This window comes from Podarcis muralis, chromosome 4 (genome assembly GCF_964188315.1).
Source record: "Podarcis muralis chromosome 4, rPodMur119.hap1.1, whole genome shotgun sequence".
NCBI lineage: Eukaryota > Metazoa > Chordata > Lepidosauria > Squamata > Lacertidae > Podarcis > Podarcis muralis.
Window position 1 is genome coordinate 77748130 of NC_135658.1, and position 25406 is coordinate 77773535.

Sequence of the window (25406 nt, forward strand, 5' to 3'; positions counted from 1 at the left end):
CATCACATGTTAGGTGTTGGCTGGATATTGTGATGTTGCTTTAGAATTAGAACTTGGAGAACTCTCACGCAAAGGACAAAATTTGGAAGGGTTATGCATGTATTGATTGTCCGGAGAAATCTTCCGTTTTTACTTATTCTTCAGTATGGTAGACATCTCCTGGCTTTCAGTGATGTTTTTCTCATTTGAAGCCCCGAGAGTCCAATTTTAGTCAGGTTCTAAGTACTTGAGTAAGCAGGGTTGGCCTTTGCATGAGATTTTTGAAATTAGGGCTATGAGTAATGCTAGATGATATATTTGATTTCAGGAGCTAACTCCTGGAGGATTCCTGTCAGAGCAAAAGCTATTACCTGAATACCTTCAAGAATTAAATATTTGCCCAGTAGGAACCTACAGTATTCACAAAGAGCTCTAACATTTCAAAGACAAGATTGTAGGACATTAGGATCTACTATAATCAGACTGATTATTCTGGATTGTTTATTGCTAAGTCATATGGTGTTTATTTCAGGGGAAATCATAAACTTTGTTAAACTGCCTTTAAAAAGGGCAAAACTAGAATTAAAACATGTGTATAGCCTTTATAACGGATGTGTGTATTTTGTACACAACTATTTGCACCATGTTCCATATGGCGATAGCCAAAAGAACAGATTTCAGTGGAGCTACTCTTAATTTGAAATCACTCACAGTATCTTGTGAGAATGTGGCACAGAATTCTTAACAACAGAGTTTAATTGTTAATTAAGGCTGTACTCCCAACCTCATTTACCGGGGAGTAAACCCTGTTGAATTCAACAGGATTTGGATTTACTTATGAGTAGGCTTGGTTAGAATTGTGGAGTTAGCCATTTCAAAATTCCATAGTCATTAAAAAAAACACTTTTACTTCTGTTAGAAGTCTCTCGTGTATACTGTGCACTTAAAAAAATATCTGGATGTGTACAACAATAAGGAAATCCATTTCTTATTGTATACTGTATTTGGCTGAATGCAAAGAGAGGTTGTCTTCTCTAGGGGCTGTTTGTTACTAAAGGAAAGGGGACTTTCTGTCTGGTGCCACTCTTCACAGTAGAATGCACAAATAACACATTAATGTTCCATGTGCTAGGAAATGACATCTCCTCTGGCTTTATACTTCTGTCTGTGTACTATATGCCATTGACCCAAGCCATAAACTCCTGCTGATGCTTCCAGTATGATATTTCCTTGTACCTGTTAGCCACAATTTAGGTAAAGAGCTAAAGGGGCAGAACAATAATTCCACAGGAAAATTACCCACAGAACAGTAAGCAAAGAAATTTGTTCGAACTTTCTAATGTTTGAGTGGCAGCAATATTGGAATTTGGGCTTAAATGCAGATGAGGATTCCTCACCTCAAAGCCCTTGATCCCTTAACTTCTCAATGTTTCATGTCATCTTAGGAACCCTTACCTGTTACCACACACAAATTGCTTGTTAATATAAAGACATTTCCTTTAAATGGAAATATTCTCTTTTGGATATACAGGTGAAACTCGGAAAATTAGAATATTGTGGAAAAGTTCATTTATTTCAGTAATTCAACTTAAAAGGTGAAACTAATATATGAGATAGACTCATGACATGCAAAGCGAGATATATCAAGCCTTTATTTGTTATAATTGTGATGATCATGGCGTACAGCTGATGAAAACCCCAAATTAACAATATCAGAAAATTAGAATATTAAATGAAATCAGCAAAACAAGGATTGTAAATGGACCAATATTGGACCTCTGAGAAGTAGAAGCATGCATATGTACTCAGTGCTTGGTTTGGGCCCCTTTTGCATCAATTACTGCCTCAATGCGGTGTGGCATGGATGCTATCAGCCTGTGGCACTGCTGAGGTGTTACGGAAGACCAGGAAGCTTCAATAGCAGCCTTCAGCTCATCTGCATTGCTCGGTCTCATGTCTCTCATCTGTCTCTTGACAATGCCCCATGGATTCTCTATGGGGTTCAGGTCAGGCGAGTTTGCTGGCCAATCAAGCACAGTAATCCCATGGGCATTGAACCAGGTTTTGGTACTTTTGGCAGTGTGGGAAGGTGCCAAAGTCCTGCTGGAAAATGAAGTCAGCATCCCCATAAAGCTCGTCTGCGGAAGGAAGCATGAAGTGCTCCAAAATCTCCTGGTAGACGGCCATGTTGACCCTGGACTTAATGGTGTTGGTCCACTATGCTTCATTGAGTCCAGGGTCAACACAACCGTCTACCAGGAAATTTTGGGGCACTTCATGCTTCCTTCCGCAGACGAGCTTTATGGGGATGCTGACTTCATTTTCCAGTTTCACCTTTTAAGTTGAATTACTGAAATAAATGAACTTTTCCACGATGTTCTAATTTTCCAAGTTTCACCTGTAGTCTAACAGCTGCTGTACGGTGAGATGGGGGAAAAGCTGGTGGTTGTCTTATGCTGGCTGTGTTTTTACCTGGAATATTTCATCTCTGCTTTCTAAAGCTATTGTGATAGTACCTGCTGCTTCAGGTCTCAGAGGCTATCTGAGCTGAATCCTGATGGCTTCCTTGTGTTCCTCACTTTTATCTCCCTTAGAGACCTGTTGCAGTTGTTTCACCTGTCAAAAAGAATCTAGGGATGTCTTGCTGGAGGCACATGCTTAGGCGCTTCAGAGAAAGCCTCTCTTTTCCTTAGAGGGAGTAGCTGAATACAGACACAGAAGGAAGCACCGTAGGATTGCATCTGTTTAAAGGAGCTTGTATAATCTTACTTGGCAACCAGTTGTTGCTGGGATGGGAGACCCGGAAGGAACTTCGTTGTTTCTTGAGCGTTGGTTGGATGAATGCGTTGTGACAGGATCCCCAACCCTGGGACATCCTGATAGTTTATGTCTCTCTGGGGATAAATGCATCTATTTTGGTTTGTGGGTAAATGGTTTTTTTTTTATTTTGCTTCAGGGCAAATGCAGAATTCTGGGTGGGCCCAGAGGGAATTGTGCCTCTGTAATGAACTCTTCTTGCAAGCTTTATTTGTAAGGGGGCCCAGCTATGTTGCTTGTAGTTTGCCCGCTTTCGCTGTGAGCACTCAAACACTGAATTCAGGCCAAGTTTGAAGACTTGTTTACTCTGTGCCTCTCACTCTATAGTGCCCTATAGTGCCTCAGACACAACAAGAACCTTACATATATAACAGACTTGGGTGCCAAGTTAGAATGGCTGTGTCGCTAAAATAAGACTGCTCAGAAACAAGAGGGAGCATACTTGCAGTAAACCGTAGGGTTTACAGTGTTGTCAGAACCCTAGGGTTTACAGAGTATTACAATATTTGGGGGAGACTTCACGAGGCAACCCGCCCCCCCCCAATCCAATGATGATAGGAATTTTTTAATGTCTGGTGTTTTATTGTATTTTAATATTTTGTTGGAAGCCGCCCAGAGTGGCTAGGGAAACCCAGCAAGATGGGTGGGGTATAAATAAATCATCATCATCATCATCACTCAGTGGCCATGGAATGCTGAGTTTCTTTGGGTGAGGAAGGCACAAATAATCAAGAGACAGAGGGAAAGTGGGACTAGAATATCCTGAAGGGGGAAATGGCTAGATAGATCATTGAACAAGAGTACATTCTGCAACGTTTTGTCGCAGTCCCCACTTGTTCATGCTTTTCTTAACAAGGCTCAGGCCAATTCTGAAAGTCACGCACCGACAAAAGTTCTTGTAAGTAAGCTGATTCTGTGATGTTCCAAAATGCTTTGTCTTCTGATGGATGCTGGTATACACGACCCCAGAAGGCCCAACATGAGGAGAGTCGGTGTGATGTGAAAGTGCTTGCCTTGCGATAATTATGAGTCAACAGTGTGAGCCCATTCAAGGTGACTGGTCTTGGCCTCTCCCCTCACCAGCAGCTGCTTTCACCTTCTCAGAATCCACAGATGGTGGAACGGATAGTCAGAAACAGTTGCTTTATACATCTCAGGTTCAATCCCCAACATCTCCCAGTAGGTCTGGGAGAGACTCCCTGTCTGATACCCTGAAGAGTTGCTGCAATCAGTGTAGACCAGGCATCTCCAAACTTGGCCCTCCAGATGTTTTGGGACTACAATTCCCATCATCCCTGACCACTTGTCCTGTTAGCTAGTGGTGGTGGGAGTTGTAGTCCCAAAACATCTAGAGGGCAAAGTTTGGCCATGCCTGGTATAGACAGCACAGAAACAGATGGAACAGTGAGTCTGCCTAGGTGTTAGGCAGCTTTTTAAGGTAAATAGTAATATATGGTTTGGGGAGTGGGCATTCAGGCAGCAGTTTCCTGTTTGCAGTATGAAATTTTAACATCCATTGTACTGGGCAAATGAACATGCCGTATTTTTTGCTCTATAAGACTCACTTTTTCCCTCCTAAAAAGTAAGGGGGAAATGTGTGTGCATCTTATGGAGCAAATGTAGGCTGCACAGCTATCCCAGAAGCCAGAGCAGCAAGAGGGATTGCTGCTTTCATTGTGCAGCAATCCCTCTTGCTGTTCTGGCTTCTGAGAGTCAGAATTTTTTTTTTCTTGTTTTCCTCCTCCAAAAACTAGGTGCGTCTTGTGGTCTGGTGCGTCTTATAGAGCGAAAAATACGGTACTTGCTTGAGTTGGTACCAGTTTTTTTTTAAAAAAAGAAAAATAGGTACCAGTATGCAGTCCCTCTACTTAGACATTGCATCTTATTTATTAAAGAAATTTCAAAGAGTAACCTCTATAATTCAGGTCAGGGATAGTCAATTTCTGTACATCAGGGTTGTTGTTCAGGCACTGATCTGTGAGCACTGCACACACTTGTCCGGCTCTAGAATGTTGCTACCAATTGACAATATCGACTTAGAAGTTACATAACACTAATTAGGAGCTGTATGAGATAGTAGTACAATATGATTCACACGTGATGATTGATTGGTTCTTCAGCAGCTGTTTTCAAGGACATTTACCTACAGAACTCCAAGAGAGGGACAATATTTACAACTTTTAAAGAATATTTTATTTTCCTTTCAAATTAAACTGAGCAATTAACACACACACACACACATAGCCATTTAGTAGTGCCCTGGGGATCTATTTGGCAGCCAAGTCTGACCATCCATTGTTCAGATTCTAAAGTGTTCCAAGGCGAAGAGCAGCTGATTCAAAGGAATTCCATGCCAAAGTGTGCTCCAAAACAGAAAATGATGCTGTAGTCCTACTCACAGTTGCTTAGGAGTAATCCCCATTTAATTCAATGGGATTAGCTTCCAAGCAGGCATGTTTAAGATTTGCCCTGTAAGCTTATTAATTAAAAGCAATCTGGAGTACCGGGTGTTTTGTGGGTGCCAAGTGACACCCAATTTTATTTTAACTTTGGATTTGTTTCAGGGGTGTGGCAGTGGAGGTGCTTAAAACCAGTGTCTGGGAGCAGTTAATGGCCAATAAATTGCAAGAAAAGCCAGCCTGAGGCACCTGTCTTGTTCTGCATAATTATAAGGCTGGTCCTGCTTGAAAGAACAAGGGCCTGATTGTTATGTACAGTGGTATCTCAGGTTACATACGCTTCAGGTTACAGACTCCGCTAACCCAGAAACAGTGCTTCAGGTTAAGAAATTTGCTTCAGCATGAGAACAGAAATCTTGATCCGGCGGTGTGGCGGCAGCGGGAGGCCCCATTAGCTAAAGTGGTGCTTCAGGTTAAGAACAGTTTCAGGTTAAGAACGGACCTCCGGAAGGAAATAAGTACTTAACCCGAGGTACCACTGTATTCAGTGGTCTGTGTTTGCCTGAGCTTGAGTCTGGACTAAGGATTCTGAGCCCCTGTATTCTGATTCGATACATGATATCCAATCACAGAACATTTCCGGATTTGGGGCTCTGCCATTGGCCCTTAAACTCTTGAATCATGATTCGCAGCTTGGAAGTTTAGACAGCCAATCACGTTGGGAGTGGGAGTGGCCCCCCAGGCCTTCAGAAATGTATATAAGCAGTTGCTTTGCCCCTGTTGTTTAGTTCTGTTTCTTCAATAAAGGTTCTTGCTGTTATCACTGTGTCTTGCCTCGTGGGAACCCACCTACTGACCATTTAAATTGACTTGCTATACTTTGGATATTTTGGACTGCTTACTAATAAGGCACTATGTAATTTTTACCAGGTTGGAAAAATACGGAAGACTTCTGCCCGTAAAAGAGAATTCCACGTCCTCTTCATGGTGATCACGACCATCATCTGTTACCTGATTTGCTGGATGCCCTATGGAGTTATAGCTCTCCTTGCGACATTTGGTAGACCAGGCTTGGTGTCCCCAGTTGCAAGCGTCATACCATCTATTCTGGCAAAGAGCAGCACCGTCTGCAATCCAATCATCTACATACTTATGAACAAACAGGTGAGCATTACAGTTAAGGCGAGCTGTCTTATGTAAACGGAAAATGACTTCTGTGCTCCCAAAGTAATATTCCTTTGTTTGAGGACTACTTAGACTAAGAGTTATTAGCATCTGAAGCAGAAAATCCAAAATGGAGGACTTTCCCCCCCAAGGTAAGGTAAATAATTTCCACCTTTGCTGGTGCTCAACAATTTGCTGTTTTATTCTGTGGCTGCCTCGCTCTGCCTAATGGGATCGACTTTTGAGTAGTTATGCACAGGACTGCACAGTTAATAGATTAAAACTCATAGGACAACCAAGATTACTTTAGTTGGGCGATAAGCTCAATAGTTATTTTGACTAGTAATTAATAGCAGTTTGGGGGTAGAGTTTTGGGGGTGGAATGAGGGCGTGGGCTGGCCCCCTTGTGCTAAAATTATGGTTTTAACAGGGGTGGGGTTTTAACTTGGGTGAGTATTGTTCTATTTTGGAGGTGATGTTCTTTGTTTTTAAATATTATATCTTAATATGTATTTTGTATTCGTGATCTGGGATACTGTTTAGGGGCTTTTGTTGGGGAATGTATTTACAGTGGAACTTCGGTTTTCGAGCACCTCGGAAGCCGAACAATTTGGAACCTGAACACCAAAAACCCGGAAGTAATTGTTTCCATTTTCGAACATGGCTCGGAAGTCAAATGGCTTCCAAGGTGCGTTTTTCATTTTTTCCCCATTGACTTTGCAGCCAGCCCATTGATCCTCGGTTTTCGAATGTTTCGAGAGTCGAACGATCTTCTGGAACGGATTACGTTCGAAAGCCGAGGTTCCACTGTATTAGTTTGTATACATTAGTATTGTTAACTGTTTTAGTTGTTTTCATAATCAATTTTGTACTTTCAACATTGTAACTTTTATGTTGTGAACCACCCTGAGACCTAATAACGATTCATTGCCTTTAGAATAGGTAACCTGATGAATTTCTTTAAAGATAGATAGAGAACATTTGTTTTGTTTTGTTACTACTTTCCTAGATTATAGTGGTACCTCGGGTTAAGTACTTAATTCGTTCCGGAGGTCCGTTCTTAACCTGAAACTGTTCTTAACATGAAGCACCACTTTAGCTAATGGCGCCTCCTGCTGCTGCCGCGCCGCTGGAGCACGATTTCTGTTCTTATCCTGAAGCAAAGTTCTTAACCTGCAGCACTATTTCTGGGTTAGTGGAGTCTGTAACCTGAAGCGTATGTAACCTGAAGTGTATGTAACCCGAAGTACCACTGTAATTGGCACAAAAGTGTTAGGGATGGAATCTTACGGTGGGACTGTACCTTGATAAGCACGTGTCATGGGCGAGAATGGCAATCACAGTATCATCCTGTGTGTCTTGGCAATTCTGGGGGAAATTGTAGTAGCAACCTGCTCAAGGGCACAGTTTCCCTCACTGAGCAAGGGACAATTTCTTGGCCCTTGAAAAGAAGGGTTGTGGTGAGGTGATGTAGCTACGAGAAGTAACTCACCAGGTGTGGTGGTGGTGCTATGTTAGCTTCCCTGAAGGTGGGGTTCTGTTCTTCACTGGTAGGGAGATGGGCGAGGCGGTGGGAGTTCTGTGCAGTGCAAACCTCCCCTTTTCCTGCTCCTGAGCTACTGATGGAGTTTCTAAGATAACTCCCACAGGCCAACGCTGCGGCTTCTCCCACTAATATATTAAGATATCGCAACACTGTCAGAGTTGTGCGTCAGGCTTGTAATGTATGCTGTGCTCATCTCTCTGAATCACCTCTTTTCACACCACGGGGGTTTCCACAATAGGAAATTCATCTTTGTCATCATAAGTGCTTGTACTGACTTTCGGAAACTTGGAAAAATGCCTCTTCGCAAACCCATGCTTGTTTTCCCTGGACGTCATGGAAGTCTCTTGCGTCATTCTCCCTGCCCAAGAGCAAAAGCATTGAATTCACCATTTGCAGATTAGGGATACATTGTGATGTTAAATAATATACCTTCAGAAAATTAGGTACATGTCAGCATGTCACATGCTTAAATAGGCAAGATCTAACTTGCCAGTGGAAAAGTGTCATCCTTGAATGGTGCCCTCTTGTGACTCTTTGTAGAAATATTCTTTGGTTCTCGTGGGAATGCCTCTTAAAAGCATTTTCTTGTTTGGCTCTAGGATCTTTGAGGAAACTTAGGATTCCTCCAAGTGAGTTTCTTTCTAGATCTGTTTCCGTATTTGTGGTGAGACTGGGCTCACCCAGCAATGTCACAGTACAACAGACCATGTCCTCAGCTCCAGCCCACTGCTGAGACCTTGAAGCCACACCTGTGAACTGTTGCCTCAGTACAATGGCTCACAGGAGTGGGCTGTTAGCTATTTCTATCACACTGTTCCTACAGAATTCAGTTAAGTTATATTTAAATCTATATACTGGAAAGATCTAATGAACATCATTTTGCAGGGTACTGTTTTGTTCATTACGTTATGTATTTTTGTGTTTTTATGCTATGAATCCTCATATGAAGGGCATTATACAAATTGAATAAATAATAAGAATTTTAAAAATAGCTACCTCACTTGTGCTAAAATGTTAGGATTTCAACATAGCATGTTAGGATTTTACAAACATTAGAGCATATTTTTACTCAAGACATCTTACTGCTAATGTAAAAAGGATATAAAATAACAATAGCAACCTGTAGTCTTATTCAAGATGGCAAGATGTAGAGAAATTATCCAATCATCATAATTCTTTTTAAAAATGCGAACAGTTCGCTGAAAAGATGTGGCAGTTCTGAGGAGAACGGCGGTAGAAACCTGCTGAAATGTACTATATTCTCCTCATTTCCTCTCTCCCATTCATTTGGCTTGCAAGTATATTTTGAAAATGGGATGTAGACTTCCAAGAGCTGTTGGTAAGAATAATTCTTCTGTCGGAGTCAGATAATCAAGGAAAAGAATGCTTCACTACCTCATATATTATTTAAAGCAGTAGCCACTGTGATCTCATCTCTTTTTCATTATTATGTAATATTTACATATCTTTGGAGTCTGCACAATAAGTTCACACTAACGAGCCGAGACAACCTTCCACCAAGAGGAATACAATAAAAAGACTAGTAAGAGCTAGAGGGGGAAAGGAAGAGTGAGAGATACAACGAAAAAGGTTGCATAATTCATCCTTTCATATTCATCTTCTTCACCACCATCTTCACCTGTTTTAGCTGTAAGATCCCCTCCCTTTACAGTGCTACCTTGGTTCTCAAACTCCTTGATACTCAAACAACTTGGAACCCAAACACTGCAAACCCGGAAGCAAGTGTTCCGCTTTGCGAACTCTTTTCGGAAGCTGAACGTGCTCTGTTTTGAGTGTTATGCTTCCGGTTTGAGTGCCACATTTCCGATTTGAGTGTTACGCTGAGGTCTGTCTGTTTTTGCTATTTATTTTGCATTTTTGAGGCTCTTTTTTGTTTTGTTTTTGTGACTGCAAGGAACCCAGTTCAGCTACTGATTGATTGATTGATTGTGTGACCGCAGTACATTGTTTATTGCTTTCATTTTATGGATCAATGGTCTCGCTGGATAGTAAAATTCATGTTAAATTGCTGTTTAAGGGGTTGTTTTTGAAAGTCTGGAACGAATTAATCCGTTTTGCATTACTTTCTATGGGAAAGCACACCTTGGTTTTAGAATGCTTTGGTTTTGGAACGGACTTCTGGAATGGATTAAGTTTGAGAACCAAGATACCACTGTATATATAAGGGTGCAATATTTATTTCTGTACAACTACAGAGGGGGAAAAAACATTTTCTCCAGTCCATTCAGGCAGCTAACTGCAAGGTGTAGGACTCTCATTCTGGATTGAGATCTCTGGAAGCCATTTGGATCCATTAAATGGCGGGAAAGACCATTTGAATTGGTTCCCGCTCCCTGTGGAGGAGAAGGGTCACAGAGAAGTCTAGTTGCACCAGGAAGTGATCTGACCATGGCATTTCTTTTGTTCTACTGGAACTTTGTCTCAGGTCACCCATGTCTGCAGAGGTAAACACCAAATCTAAGGCATGTCTACGACTATGATGAGTAGGGCCAGATTTAAGAAACAGTGAAAATACAATTTGAAAAACCACACGGCACAGCACAGCACGTTACAATTGCTACAACCAGATAAAAAAGAACGATAATAATTTAAGTTGTGTGTCAAGAGCCTCAGCAATTTTCAAGTGATCTATTGGAGGAAAAACATTTGGCAAACACTGGCCTGGATTGAAAGGATGATTGATTCATAATGAGCTATAATAGAAGTTTCAATGAATCTGACCGTGACAATTTTTATAAACCTACCAAGGCTGTAAAATGTGGTGGCTTTAATAGTCTGTGGAATTAATTTTTTAAAAGTTTGGCATTTCATATTTAAATGCTGCTATACTCAATTGATGCCTGTCATTGTAATTCAAAATTATATTCTGTATTTTTAATGTTATTTTTCGTTTTGTATATAGTGTGACAGCCTGTGGCTAAGTCACTATTTAATAACCCAATTAGCTGCTTCCCACAGCCTACAGGCTTTATGACTCTTTTCTAGCACACTTATAATTTTATTCCTTTTCCATCTCCAAGACGTGTAAAACTGATTCTGAAAGCACAGTAATTGACATTAAAACACACAGATGTGTGTAATAGTTATGCAAGAACACACACAGGATGGCTGTACTGGTTACATCCTTCCTACACAAACTGTTCTTTCAACATTATCATTCGAGGAGATTTACATTCTAACCCTTCAAGATGAATCCCAAGGTAATGGCAAGTGTGTGAAGTCTTTAAAAACTTTTAGGAGCCTTTGCCTGTTTATCTTCCAAATTTGTGCTGAAATGAGAACAGACTACTTTCCCCCCATGCAAACATTACCTCTGAAGCAGCTTACTATCATTCCCAAAACAACAATAAATAGTCCTGCATACTCCCTCCCCACCCACAACTCAGGGAAATCCATCGTCAAAAGAGAAGAACAAGGAAAACATTGCTTTGTGTATACTCATATTTATAGATTCAGAATTAGAAATAACTGCTATAATTTAAATAGGAATACCGCACTCTGATCATAGTGAAGAAAACTGTGGCCAGGTGGTGTGCCCCTGCTCAGTGTGCTATACTGATGCTACAAATAAATATATTATAATAATAAATGTTCATGGGGAACAGTTCTCAAGGTCCCTGCCCTCCTCTAGTTCTCTCCCACCCTCTCTCTTACACACGGAATCGTAGAATTAGAGTGTTGGAATGAACCTTACTTTCTCTTACAGAAACAGTATTCTAAACTTGTTTATCAAACGCTGCCATTAATAAATGCATTTCCAATTGAAGCTGGATGTTGAAATGATGACTTGAAGATTGGCCTATGGGCATATGTCATTCTGTATCCATCAATCATAATTCGCTTGGCTAAATAATTCTGACATAGTATTGTTGGATAAGGAGCTAGGTGAAGTGTTCCCTTTCAAGCTGGATGTTAGAAGTCCTTGGGTCTGCCAACAATTACTTAGGGACATTTTTCAAGGAAACTTTGCCTTAGTTAGCAGGACCTTCCGCCCTGGGATATGCTACTTTTCGTTAGAGCACAGAAGTTAAGTTTAAAGTGAGCTTGTCACAATGTTTGATCTGATTGATCGTATTTCTATGGCACTTTTGATTCAAACGAATCTCAAAGCAGCTTACAAACAATAAATAAACGATAAAACGTAACAGAGCGTCACAAATACAGCATAATGTCTGTTGCATGCGTAATGAAAACATTCGGAATCCACTTTATTATCAAATTAACTGCTGGTATAATGGCTATAAATGTATCTGGAGGTTTGCAAGCCACCCTAAGTGTGCTTACGCATCAAAGGTTGAGATATAAATTATGGAAACAATTCCATATTTATTTTATAGCTCACTTCTGAAGCTATCCTTGATTATATAGAAAAATGTCTAGGGTGTCACTAGAGGGCCCTGGCACTCATATCTAGCCCCAGTTTGGGAGCAGACCCAGTTTAACCATCAGGCAGCTGCCTAGGGTGGCAGAATTTTAGGGGCAGCAAAATTAGAAGGGCAGTAGAATTTGAAAGGCAGCAAATGATGACCGTATTGGTGGAAGGAAGAGCCAGCAGTTGTCATTCCCAGTAGTCTTCATTGTGAGTCGAGGACCCGCCACCCGCTTTGAGATAAATAAGGCACAGGGACACATGTATTTAGGTTAATGGGCTAAAGAAGGCCACAACTTTATTGGTTACAGCATGTGAGTGGCATTGGCTTAGGCATTGGATCAAATCTATACATGACTCCACCCCGGGCAGCAGGGAGTCATCCTAAGGTTAACAACCAGTGGGAGGAGCTTGTTGATGCAAATATACCTGGAAGCTTCCCCTGATGTGACTGGGGGTCGTGCCATGGCTCTAGACACCAGCAGGGCATTGGACAGGATCCACAACCGCTGGATTCCTTCATTGGAATACCCAAACAAGGGGATTATTGGGAATGTGTGACCGCTGCATCCACATTATCCTTAGGGGGAAACACCTCCCAAGTGAGTTTTGTTGGGGAATAGAGAGCGAGCACAGAGCTCTCCTCAGAGCTTCCCCGTCTTGGGAGGCCCTTTTGAGGTCCCAAATATCAGAGCGAATGCCTCCTTCCCATCAGACTAGCTCAAGTGCTCAGATTGGGGCCCTTTTGGTAGTGTCTCTACCCTCAGAGGCTTGGGGGAGGGTGGTGGTCCAGGAGAGGGCATTCCATGGCAACCCCTAAGCTGTGGAACTCCATCCCCACTAAGGTGTATCTGGCTTCTGAAGGAACGTGCTGAAGAGGCACCTCTTTGGACACTTTGGGTATATACTGTTAGGACCCGCCTTATTTTTTATGGTTACAAGTTGTTCTGTTATTGTTAACCTTGTGTTTTAATGATGGAACCTTTGGGTGAAGGGCAGGCAACAAATCAATAAAGTGTTGGCTAAATTGTTGGAAGCAGAAGTGTGGAAACATTTGGCTTAGGTGCAGTCCAGACACACCCTTCATAGATTCTCTCTTAAAAGCAGTGAATGGAGAACCTGTGAACTTCCAGATGTTCTAGATGTTCTTGGACTTCCAACTCCTGTTTTTGCCAGCCAGCATTAATGGTGGGTCAGGGATGGTGGGTGGGATTGTCCCAAGAGCATCTTGAGGGCTATAGGGTTCCCACCACCATCTTAAACACATGGCGTTGACTTAAAATTGTGCATTCATTAATTACTGCTTCTGACATTCATACATAGACGGAATTGTAAGTTCACAAACAGAAATGATAAATCAGCAGTTGACTAATAGCGACTTGTTGGGCATCAGATTTGTTGATGAAACCCGTATGTAAGTGTGCACAGTCTGTAAAGCTGGACTATTAGGACCTTGTACAATCACAAAGTTGACTATGGATTCAGCTTAGGTATTCTAATTGGGTTCAGCCTAGGTATTCTTAATGTTTGATGACAAACGAATGGATTGAAGACCTTTTGCAGAGCCATTCAGATCTCAGAAAAAGTGACTGGGGCTACAGGTTGTACGACTGGCATTTAAAAAGCTTGTGCCCCTTCAAATTAACCTTTGTACTACAGCTCCTACTGCAAAGAGTACTGTAGAACAACCAGTCAGTTGCATGTACTCAGAAATAAAATGTAGACATTTACATTTAGCGCAACATGAAAAGTAGAAGCTATGGCCTTTATCTTTTTAAAGACCATATAAAAATTATTGGGGGGTGGGGAATGGCTTTCCTTGTAATTTTAAGCATGTGTGTGTTATCCATTCTGAATAGCTTGGCGGAATGATCATGTCCATGTATTATTTAAGGCCATGGAAGTAGAGATTATAAGATGTTAAGAGCTGTGAAGGCAGAGTGAGTGAGATGATGCTCATCCAAAAAGCCTAGATCATTTAGGTCTCTACTTCTACTCCAGAAAGTTGTTTTTGAGGAGCACAAGATCTGGTACACTTTATCCATGCCTTTTGAGCACACCAGGTAGCTGTAAAGTCTTGTGATGCCAACAGTCTTAGGAAACCTTTAAGGCTAGCTTGTGGAAGCCTTCTTAAACACAGAGCTTCCCTTGCGAGGTCTGTGCATTAGTAGTTTTTTAAAAATTCAGTATGCCTTAGCAGTTACAGATCTTTTTGCTCACACTTGTCCCCCCCCCCCCCCCCGTTCTGTAACTTGTGGCAGGAGGGAATCAAATTAGGTCTCAGGGATAGGTCACTTCTCACAAGGCTATTCATCAAAAGTAGCTTGGAGACTAAGCTTATTTTCGGAATGTATATGTATTTATTGTACTTAATATCCCACCTTTTTCTCCAAGGAGCTCAAGGTGGCGTATATGGTTCCCCCCCTCATTTAATCCCCACGACAACCCTGTGAGGTAGGATAGGCTAAGAAGCAATAACTGGGCAAAGGTCACCCAGTGAGTTTCATGGGGATTTGAACCCTGGTTTCCCAGGTCCTAGTCCAACACTTTAAGCATTACACCACACTGCCTTTATATACTTTATATACCAGGTGCTACATGTGCAGTTAAGGGGACGCGGGTGGTGCTGTGGGTTAAACCACGGAGCCTAGGACTTGCCAATCAGAAGGTCGGTGGTTCGAATCCCCGCGACGGGGTGAGCTCCAGTTGCTCGGTCCCTGCTCCTGCCAACCAGCAGTTCGAAAGCACAAAGTGCAAGTAGATAAATAGGTACCACTCCAGCGGGAAGGTAAACAGAGTTTCCGTGCGCTGCTCTGGTTCGCCAGAAGCGGCTTAGTCATGCTAGCCACATGACCCGGAAGCTGTCTGCGGACAAACGCCGGCTCCCTCAGCCAATAAAGCGAGATGAGCGCCACAACCCCAGAGTCGGTTACGACTGGACCTTTACCTACATGTGCAGTTAGTTCCTTAATGGCATCATTTGTTTTGTAACATACACATTTTAATTCCCTCATGTTAAATAATGAGAGACTGATGCATCCGATCAAATAAAAAAACAAACAAACTTTATTTACAAGAAAAATCTGTACACTGTGCATACATAAAAATATATAAAACCAAAATAGAAAATACAAAAGTGTTAAAATGTATACAAACACTGTTTTTAAAAATGCGACTCCTGGAAAATCTCAAGCTTTCGTTTCTTGAAGAGTGCACATTCACTTAAAAAATTATCATACAAAATAATTCTCAAGGCTATTTAAAAAGTACACAGTCTTCTATTTGAGTAGCTCGGCGACTACAGCTTTAGAAAATGAGATGATATGTGTGAATATAAGGCATGTACACAGCTGGCCATGTAACAACAGAGGTTCGAATTATGTTGCCATGTTACAGAGTGGAAACCTGCGATATAAAAATGCATTTTATTTTTATTTAATTTACTCAGTTCATACACCACCTTTCATCAAAAAGCTCTCAGGGTGGTTATTTAAATAAACCTTCAATAGACATGAGGTACTTATATAAACAGTTAATCCAGATGTTCTCTTTGCACAGAAAGCTGCAGTTTTATGGAGGCAAATGTCTCTATATGAGATTTTAAAATTTGTTGAAATGTGCCTGTAATTTCACGCCATTTTCAGTATTTTATCTTCAAATTGCAAAGTATAAGGAAGGGAGGGAAAGAGGTTGGTTACTTTTTAAAAATAAATAAATAAATACAATCATCATTTATTTTTATATTCCATCCTTCCTTCCATAGGTGCACTTGATCTTTACTCCAATTTTGCACGCCATGTAAGCAGCTGAACTTTCAAAAAATTTAAGGAGAAAACGTGGAAAGCCCAGTCATAACCTTGTCTGTCTTCAATTTCAGCACATGTAAAACTACCCTAGTATGGTTTGTGTGAGAGAAAGAAAGAAGGGGAACTTGTTAAGAAAATTATGCATCACAATCTGTCCAAGACAAAGCACTCTGAAATTAATGAAGTCAGAGTTCAATTTAGGGATAGAAAAGTCTTGTTGAACAAAATCAAAAGAACAACTCCTAGCTAGACTTTTTTTCCCAAGTACTAAGAATTATTTAGCACAATATTTTCAAAAACCTCCATTTATATTTAATGATCCACTTTAGAAAGGGTGATTTTTAACAAGTGTGGAGCATTTTGCAGCTTTCATTACTAACACTTCAAATATTTTTGCATGATGAGCGTAACACCCATAAATGTTTCCTCTGACTTAGGGATGAGAGCTCACACCGCCACAGGGCCTACTCGACGGCAGTAGGGTGTCACAATTTAAGTATTTTGTCTGGCGTGGGGGGTGGGCAGAGCTGTTGTGGCCATACCCTAACCAAGCCTACTCAGAAGTAAGTCCTAGTGAATTCAATAGGGCTTACTCCAAGGTAAGTGGGGTTAGGATTGCTATTTACGCAATTCAGTGGAAACTAGGCACTTCCCATATCCCAACTAGCCATGCGATTGCCACAAGGCTAATTGACAGAACTATCCTATATCTACTTGAAAGTAAGCCTCGCTGAGTTTAATGGGGCTTAGTTCCCAGGTGCCATGTGAGGGTTGCAGTCTTATATGCACCTGTAGGGAGCAAGATCCATTTGAACACAGTGGAACTTACCTTTGAGCAAAAGAATATGTGCAGGGGGAAAATTGGCCTGCAAAACAATCTGGATTCTGTGCAGAGAAAAGCTGGATACTGTGATTTGAGTGTCAGCTAATTAAACAAGGGTGCATGATTTTCTTAATTTCCATATTTTTAATCTGATTCTGCAAGGAAGAAAACTGGGTACTAGAAGCCTTGCCCTAGGCTCCTATAATATATATTTTTAAGCACTGCCTCTGACTTCTCTGAGTTTGGAGGAGGCAATACTCAACACTGGTGGGATATTTTTGCCAGCCACACAGGCTATAAAGCACCTCTTTTTTTAAAAAAAAAAAAATGATAAAAGGTCGCTGGAAGCTGGATTTTGTGCCCAGTGCCACATTCAGTGCTTTTGAACTCAACACGAGTAACTCTGGTAGCAAGCGGAGGGGGAAAACTGGGAAGGTGAAGCAAGTACCTGGCCATGCCTCCAAGTCACACATGACAATGGAAAAAATAACAAGAGATGAACGTTTTGTTTTTGCTAGCAAAACAAAGATTGGCTCAACAGTTCATAGATCAATTTCCCTGTAACAAACATGAGAACACCTCAAAGTGACCCTCTGAAGGCGTTATGCATAAAAAATTAAGAGAGCACCACGTTAAAAAATTCACAGTGGAAAGTGTAGATCATGACAGATAATAAGAACAGAAAACAAGTATGCTTTACCCAAGGTGTTGAGTGCAACTTTTCAACTGTACAGCCATCAGTGCAGAGAAAGTGTGACGCTTTCAACATATTTATGCCAATCAAAACTAACTTCTCCCAGCAACCCTTGCTTTTTGTTTTTTAAACTGGTAAAAAGAAGAAGAAGCAAAGGCTTAAACAGACTTCATACTTTTTTAAAGTGAGATTTCTCACTGACTTCAAGTAGGAGTTGCAGACATTTACTGAACATTTATAATTCTGATATAGATTAAAAATGCACTGTTATATATATATCTATATATATATAATAAGGTGGCCTAAAAACATACAAAATTCTATTTAACATCTAATACACATTCATTTACTGTCTTAAACTGAACAGTCTGAACTTTCAATCAGCTCTCACTTCCTAATGCTTTCCTTCTTTCACTTGCAACTTTTAAAAAACAAAATCGGAAGTTCCCCTCCTGTTTTTCTCCCTCTTCCCCTCTCATCTCCCTTCAACATTGAAGTAAAATGCATTATTCTTCATCTGTGGAATTTTGCAAAGCAAACACTTATCAGAAGATGAACCGATAATAGTATTTTTAAAGTTTCCAATTCGAACCCTGCTGAAGTCAGTGGAATAAACAACTACAGTTTCGATTGCGAAGGTGGTTGAGTTAGGAGAACTTAAATGGCGAGAGGGAAAACCAGACTTTGTTGGAAGGTTGACTCAGGATCTGTGGTGGCATCCCTGGGTTTGTACTAGACCTCAGTTTGGAGACAAGCAGTGCTTCTAAGTTACATTTAAGAAGATACCACATGGCCACCACTAATTTAAGGTTCTTGAAGAAATGTGCAAGCAGTTGAACCCTTAGATAAAACTTGATTAAAATGGCACTATTCAGAAAAGTATCCAGTATAGGGGTGCCAACTTGAATATAATACTGGGGCCCCTAGGCAAGCCCCACCCCACATAATGGATCACATGAGATGGCACACACACATCATATGAATGGCAATGCCCATCAACTTTGGGTGGGGCCCAGCCCCCTCCGATATTTTATGGGGTGTGGCGAAGGGACCTCGGCCCCTAGGAATCGACTCCTATGATCCAGTATTTGGTGTGTGTTGCTGTGTTAGCAATAATGAGATTAGCTTTCACTGAAACAAATAGGATGTTAAGCTAAGCCATGGTTAAATTATGCTGAACCCAACACAATTATTTGTTTAAATTGAATTATGCCTCAGGCAGGTGGTTATTGTTAAGAATACAGCAGAAACATATGCATATAAGCACGGATGCAAACTCTCTTCTCTCTCAACCCAGCTGCGTAAATTTTTTTTTTAAGAGCCTAAGCAATGAGATATGTGCACTATATTTTCCTTTACTGGGATACTTCTGATTGAGCAAACACAACAGGGTTGGGGAACATGTGTATCTCTAGATGTTGTTGGACGGTAGCTCCCATCAGCCCCACCCAACATGGCCAACAGGAAGGAAGGAAGCTGCACTCCCAACACCTGGAGGGCTATCCTTGCACGACAACAAGGTGAAAGATTATAGAACGTCTCTGTTGGTGCTCAGCAGTCTTTTGTAAGAAAGTTTGCATTTGACAGGAGTCTTATGTAGGCCTGAAGGGAGCGACCTGATCCATCCTCCTTTTAATTAAATTATGGAACTCATCACTTTTTTTTTTAATTGGGGGGGGGGGGGAATAAGATGTGGAAGATGAACACCACCTTCAGAAACAAGATTAGACAGGCAGATAAGTGACACACAGGCAGGTTGACACAGCAGCCCAATTAATGCTCTGTGTTTGGAGATATTGTCAATGTCAAGAGGCTGGGGACAAGCGACAGAGGAAGCCCACTGCCTTTATGCCTTTCTTGCAAACCTCCCCAGAGGCATCTAATTGACCACTGCTGGAACCAGAGTGCGAGATGAGATGGACCTTCAGCTTGATCCAGCTAAATTGTCTTTACATTCTTAAGATCTAGAAGTAGAATCAGGATCTTGCTTCCTACTGCTAGAAACTTGGGGGTGGGGGTGAAAGTGAATGTTGCAAATGCAGAAGCATCGCTTGAATATTTCTGGGCCAGAATTTTGACTCTCTGCTCTTAACAGCAAGAACCTACAGGGTTTGGCATCTCACTGCCGCACTGCATCCTTGGCTCACAAGGCAACCTGAAGAATTCCCTCTTCTCTTCTTACTACTTTCTGACAACCCCAAAGCTCCTCTCTTCTGTTCACTCGCTTCCCCCTGACGTGGCTTGCCAATAAATACTGCAGTGAACATTCGGAAGACTACAAGCCCTGCTGCCCTCTGCCCCAACCTTTCTTCCTGACACTTTTCCCTGAATAGCGCTGCAACTGGGCTCTGGGGCAGCGAAAGAAAACTAAAATGGAAAAGGCTGCTGAAGATCTCTAGTCTAACATCCTGTCAGGGACTGGGCAGAGGAGGAAGAATGGTGGAGACCGCCTCCCCATCCTGAACCTTCCAGGGAGGAGGAAGAGGAAGATAGTATAGATTTTCAACGGGGGGTTTGTGGGAGGTCACAGCTCAGAGGCAGATGAGGGGAAAAGCTGAGAAATAATGGGAGACCTGGATGACATGTCACTAGAAAGCATTCCAGACCCACCATCTCCCAGAACCCAGCGAGCCTTAAAAGTAGGAGAGCAAAGAGCTCAAAGACAGAGGGCACTTAGCAACACCTGTAGAGATGATGATGATGATAATGATGAATGAGGAAGTGGAAGAGATTGGGGTGTGTGAAGATTCACTTGGGACAACACCATTATCCAAGAGGCTGGGTTCTATAGCCTCTCTCTGTAAAGTTTGGAATAAAAAAGGACTGTAAGACATTTTTCCTTGTCTTTATACTTTCCTGGGCAACCGCTGCCGGGAGCCACTGACAGCATCCTGACACATCCACACAGGTGGTAGAGGAAACAAAGCATTAGAAAGCAACTGCTTTCTAAAGATAAGCTGTGTTGTTTGCTTGTGGGTTGTGATTGTCACACAACAACCTACTCCCTTGATGGCTCATCTGCAGGTAAGACTTTTCATCCTGACTACAGTAGCTGACATGAGGGTGTTTGGAGGTAGTTGTCATGGCATGATGAGTGAGAATCAGCCTACAGGCCTGCGTACATGAATGTGTGGCAATTCAGTCCCACATAAAAGGTCAGAAAATATCTTTGCTCTAATATGGACACTGGTGCCAGCACGTTGGCACGGAAACAAATTTCAATATGCTTGAAACAGCCAGGTGGTGGTCTTCTACTCAACCTTTCCTGTGCATGCTACCAATTTATGTATTTGACCAAATACGTCTTAACACATGTTAAAAGAGTCCAGCACCTGTGTTTTAAGGTTAGGGTTCCAAGCTCAGCCTACAGAAGAGTTTAAATAAAACGAAAACATGGCTCATTGTATTCAGTAAACATCTGGCACTTTTTATAAGAGGGAAGAGAGGAAAATCTTAAAAGATGCTGTGAAAAATATAGCCGAAGTTTGCTCTTATTTAATTGTAAGGACTGCTTCACTAGGTTAGGCTTCGTGTTTAATCTGCCTTGTCTAAAGGACTGCAATCGGGCACATGTGGTATAACTGCTTGATGATTTCTGGCATATATCCTCACAGTATTTTACCTTCACCATAGTTTGCATCTCTCAAAAAGCAAGCCTTTCTTTAAAAAAAAAAAAAACCAAAACAAACCCCAAAACCTATTTTCAAAGCAATAATAAATACTCAGGCCTCAGAAGCAAGGACTTCCCCTAAGCCTGCTACTTAATTACAGTTTATAGACTAGATTGGTCTAGGATCCGGGTTTTTTTTCAAGTATTTCTTTGTTGTTTATTAGTACGACAGCAGCACCTTATTGCACTTTGTTCTAGAAATATCCTTTCTTAGTGTTGTATGGGAATCACTTCCATCCAGGGCATTTCACTGACCTGAACCCTGGCAAAATCACTTTTCCTTTCCGGTACAGATCTTCCTGGAAGCCTCTGTTCATCCTCTGCACCAGCAGTTTCTCATAAAGCAGCGGGTGGTAAGCCCCCAAGGTACAAGCCGCATCATAGTAGAGTTCATGGTAGTGGCAGAGATCGGTCTGCCGGACTGAAGGAATGTATTCGTATACATGGACTTCGCTGCACATGGACATCATGATGAGAATCCCTGAAAACAGAGAAAACGTTTATGGTATTTTAAAAGGCCAGAATAAGTTTCCAAACTTAGGTTCCTTTTTAATTATTGCACATGCAAAAATCAAGTTCTGTTTGCTAAATTGCTGATCATCTCTAGCATGCGGTAGTGCTGAATCAATATATTTTCTTTGGACAAAGGGCTGTTGAGTGGGTTCTGGCTGCCACCTGGTGACCAGGAACAGGAAATGCACCACTAGTATCAAGAAAACAGGAGTTGATCCATTGCCATTGACCTCAGCCAAATTCCTCTTCCCTTTCTCATAGCTCCTCTGTTCTTGTGAGTTTTTCTGCTGCCCCTGTGAATTACTTTCAGCCTTCATTTTTCTCTCCTCCTTCTGTTAAAAATAAATGGTGAAGGGCCAGAGAGCGCTGTTGTTCCTCCTTTCAAGCTGCCTCTTTCCCTTGTTTTCTCCCCCTTTATTTTGCTACTGCTTTCCCTCCCTCCTGTTGCAGAGTTGGAAGGAGCCTCGAGAGTCATCAAGCAGGAATCTCAGCTTGTGAATTGGGGAATACATTTGGGTGCTACTGTGCCACGTGTTTTGATAGCCTTTCTTAAGGGCTTCTGCCTCAATGGACAAAGATGTTCCCGGCCAGCCCTACTTACTCTTTGGTTGGGCAAGCCCTGAGCTCCCAGTCCTACAACCCACCAGTTTCTGCTAAACTTCACAAGTCCTCCAGGGAGCCAGATAAGCCCCCTCCCCTATGGCCTTTAACCCACAGTCTTTTCTTAAGACCCACATGTGAGGGGGGCTCCAAGCTAAAGGAGCGGAAAGCAGCAGCCGTGACTTTTCCTGAGGTTCAGGACCTGCCTCTCTTGCCTGCAACAGCAATGTGGTCCTCTGGCGTTGCACAACCAAGCCTGTCAGTGACTTGTATGACATCCTGTCTGCTGCAGGGCCAATTTGCCCAAGATGAGGAGCAGCTCTCAGAGGGTGATTTGCAGGTTAGAGCCAACGTGGCAAAATGCTAACCAATGCTACCGTGTCTGGCTGTATTATGCTTAACTTGGCCTTCCTTCCTACTGAAGTCAAGGAGGCTCCATTCTGCCCAGTGGGGTCAGCATTAGGCCTGGGCAATATATCAAATATAAGCCACACCTTTTTTTCCAAATTCCAACCGTGAAAAGTTAAAGTGCAGCTTATATTCATGACCTTACAAAAAGAATCCAGTATGCAGCCAGGAGCGTGGGGTAAACAGTCAGGAGCGCCGCACAGCGGCGCCCGCCCCACACGTAGTCCCCCATCCTCTCTCCCAAGGCCAGGAAGGGAGAAAGCGAGAAAGGGAGCGGCATTTTCAGTTACTGTCTTTTCTCCCCCTCCCCCATGACTTTTAAATGTGTGGCTTATATTCAGGAGTGGCTTATATTCGAGCCAATAAAGTACATCACCCAGGACCAATTTGAGGGCCAGCGTGTTCTGGCCCTCAAACTGAGGGAGGAACTAGCTGTGAGGCGCCGGAGCTGATGCAGCACATTCTTCAAAGGCTCCAAAGTGAAAAGGTTTGGGAAAGGGTGGATTGCAATGTAAACAGCAGAATCTGAATCTTCACTTAACTTTTTAAATGCACGAATCTTTAGCCTAATTCATAACCTGAAAATTGCAGTTTAGCAAAATGAAACTGGTTGGGTTTTTTTGTTTTCCAGTTCTACAAATGCTTTCTGATGCTTTTCCACTGCCAACCTGCTTCAGCGGCTGACGGAGAAACCACCTGCCATTCAAAGGTCACAGTCATCCAACTGAACCGGAAAGTAGAAGATGGAACCGCTAGGCAAGCGCTTCCCCAAATGGACGAGAAAATGGACCGCCTTCTGAGCCCAGAGTCAAGCCCAGAGCCTGTTTCAGACAGCCCGCCACAGATGTCCAAGGAAAATTCATTCTTGTGAACGAGTACAAGCTGTTGCCTAATCCATCTATATCATATATGTTACAGTTTTATTGCCAGCTTGCTTTGTTTTCCCCTAAGGAATCTGCTGTGCGTTAAGCAGGAACAAAACGTGTTGCTATTAACTGTTTCTAACTCTGAATCAAGTAGGAATTATGTGATTATAGCACCAAAAAAAAGATGGGTGCTCTAGAGCAAGGGAACAATGTATTGGGATAGCTGCTTGAAGTTAACGGTCGATGCCTCAATGCCCATTCTGTTGAGATTAGCTCCCTCCACCTCAGCTTCACAAAAATCTCATTCTAGATCTTTGTAACCTGATAAGCACTGACCACTAGAATAGTTTTCAAAACTGTACTAAGTCACAGTATTAACTGGTTTTTTAAAAGAGTAGTAAATATGCCCTAGCTCACACATTTGCTGGTTCATATTGAGGCTGGTAATAAGCTTTAAATATTCCGATTCACTTTCACAACACAAAATGTAGATCTCCCTTCTCAAGCAAGTACAGTGATTTAGTAACGGTCAGATTTGGAGGGGGCAGGGTTATAAGGAACATAACTGTTGTTATTAAATGATGTTGGGACAGCAACTTCATTTTAGCCAATATATGCGCACCAAGGGATAGCTCAGTCAATTGAGCATAAGACTCTTAATCACAGGGTTGTGGGTTTGAGCCCCATGTTGGAGAAGAGATTCCTGCATGGGGTCAGACTAGACAACCCCCACAGTCCCTTCGAAATCTACATGTGAAGAGGCCACATGTAACCTACATATTTATGGTTTTAACTTTTGAAAAAACACATTGGCCCCAGGTTAGAAATCTACAGCTGTAACAGGAAGCTTCATTTTAATTACTGTTTGAGTTATCCCTACCCAGTATGTGCTTGCTACCGCTTTTGTAAAGCACAAACCCATGCCTAAGAAGTCAACACGGACAACACTATCCTCAGCCCTTGCTCACCGTTAGGTACCTGATGTGAATCTGTTTCCCACTTTCCCCTGCCTAATAGTATTTCCCTGCCCTATGTATTTATTAAAGGGGAAATAATGAAGACACAAATGCAGACAATTCTAACAAGAAAGAAAAGTGGGAGGCGTCTAAAGAAACCAGTGGGCCACATAAGGAGCTTACAGATGAGGTGAGATTGAAGGAGGGCATGTATTAAGAAATGAAAGAAAGGGAAATCACCAAAGAAGAGTATACACATATAGTCAACAGTTGCAGGGGGAATGTCCGAGGTGGGGCAAAGCTCAGAAAGAAGCTCAGGCTTGGGGAAAAAAGGTTAAAAATAATTATAAAGGTTTCTTCGGCTGTGTTTGAAGCAAGAGGAGGAGCATGCAAGTACAGTGGTACCTCTGGTTAAGAACTTAATTCGTTCCGGAGGTCCGTTCTTAACCTGAAACTGTTCCTGAGGCACCACTTTAGCTAATGGGGCCTCCTGCTGCCACACAATTTCTGTTCTCATCCTGAAGCAAAATTCTTAACCCGAGGTACTACTTCCGGGTTAGCGGAGTCTGTAACCTGTAACCCAAGGTACCACTGTAGTAGATTCTCTGCAGTGCCCAACCTGGCAATAGCAGAACGAATGATGCCAGAAGGAAACTGCAGCTCAAAATAGGAAAAGAGGTTGTAAGGGAACACCTAGTTACTTTAAATGAATTCAAATCTCCAGGGCCGAATGAGATACACCCAAGGGTACTAAAGGAGCTTGTGAATGTAATCT

The 25406-nt window shown here is 42.0% G+C and overlaps 2 protein-coding genes across 9 annotated transcripts in view; one reads left to right on the plus strand and one right to left on the minus strand.

Moving 5' to 3' along the window:
• The window catches only part of LOC114596424 (parapinopsin-like), a 47412-nt gene extending 22972 nt beyond the window's left edge, over window positions 1–24440 (plus strand). For both annotated transcript variants that reach the window (XM_077927628.1, XM_028727980.2), the window contains 2 exons: window positions 6126–6359; window positions 23441–24440. In XM_077927628.1, the coding sequence (XP_077783754.1) occupies window positions 6126–6359; window positions 23441–23680 (474 nt within the window). In that variant the 3' untranslated portion in view covers window positions 23681–24440. The remainder of the gene's footprint in view (window positions 1–6125; window positions 6360–23440) is intronic.
• ST6GAL2 (ST6 beta-galactoside alpha-2,6-sialyltransferase 2) overlaps window positions 15339–25406 on the minus strand; it is a 74004-nt gene continuing 63936 nt past the window's right edge. For 6 of the 7 annotated variants that reach the window (XM_077927626.1, XM_077927623.1, XM_077927622.1 and 3 more), the window contains 2 exons: window positions 21544–21769; window positions 15339–17749 (listed from right to left, as the gene is read on the minus strand). In XM_077927626.1, the coding sequence (XP_077783752.1) occupies window positions 17662–17749; window positions 21544–21769 (314 nt within the window). In that variant the 3' untranslated portion in view covers window positions 15339–17661. Of the gene's footprint in view, window positions 17750–21543; window positions 21770–25406 lie in introns of those variants that run through there. The other variant, XM_028727978.2, reaches the window with a different exon arrangement.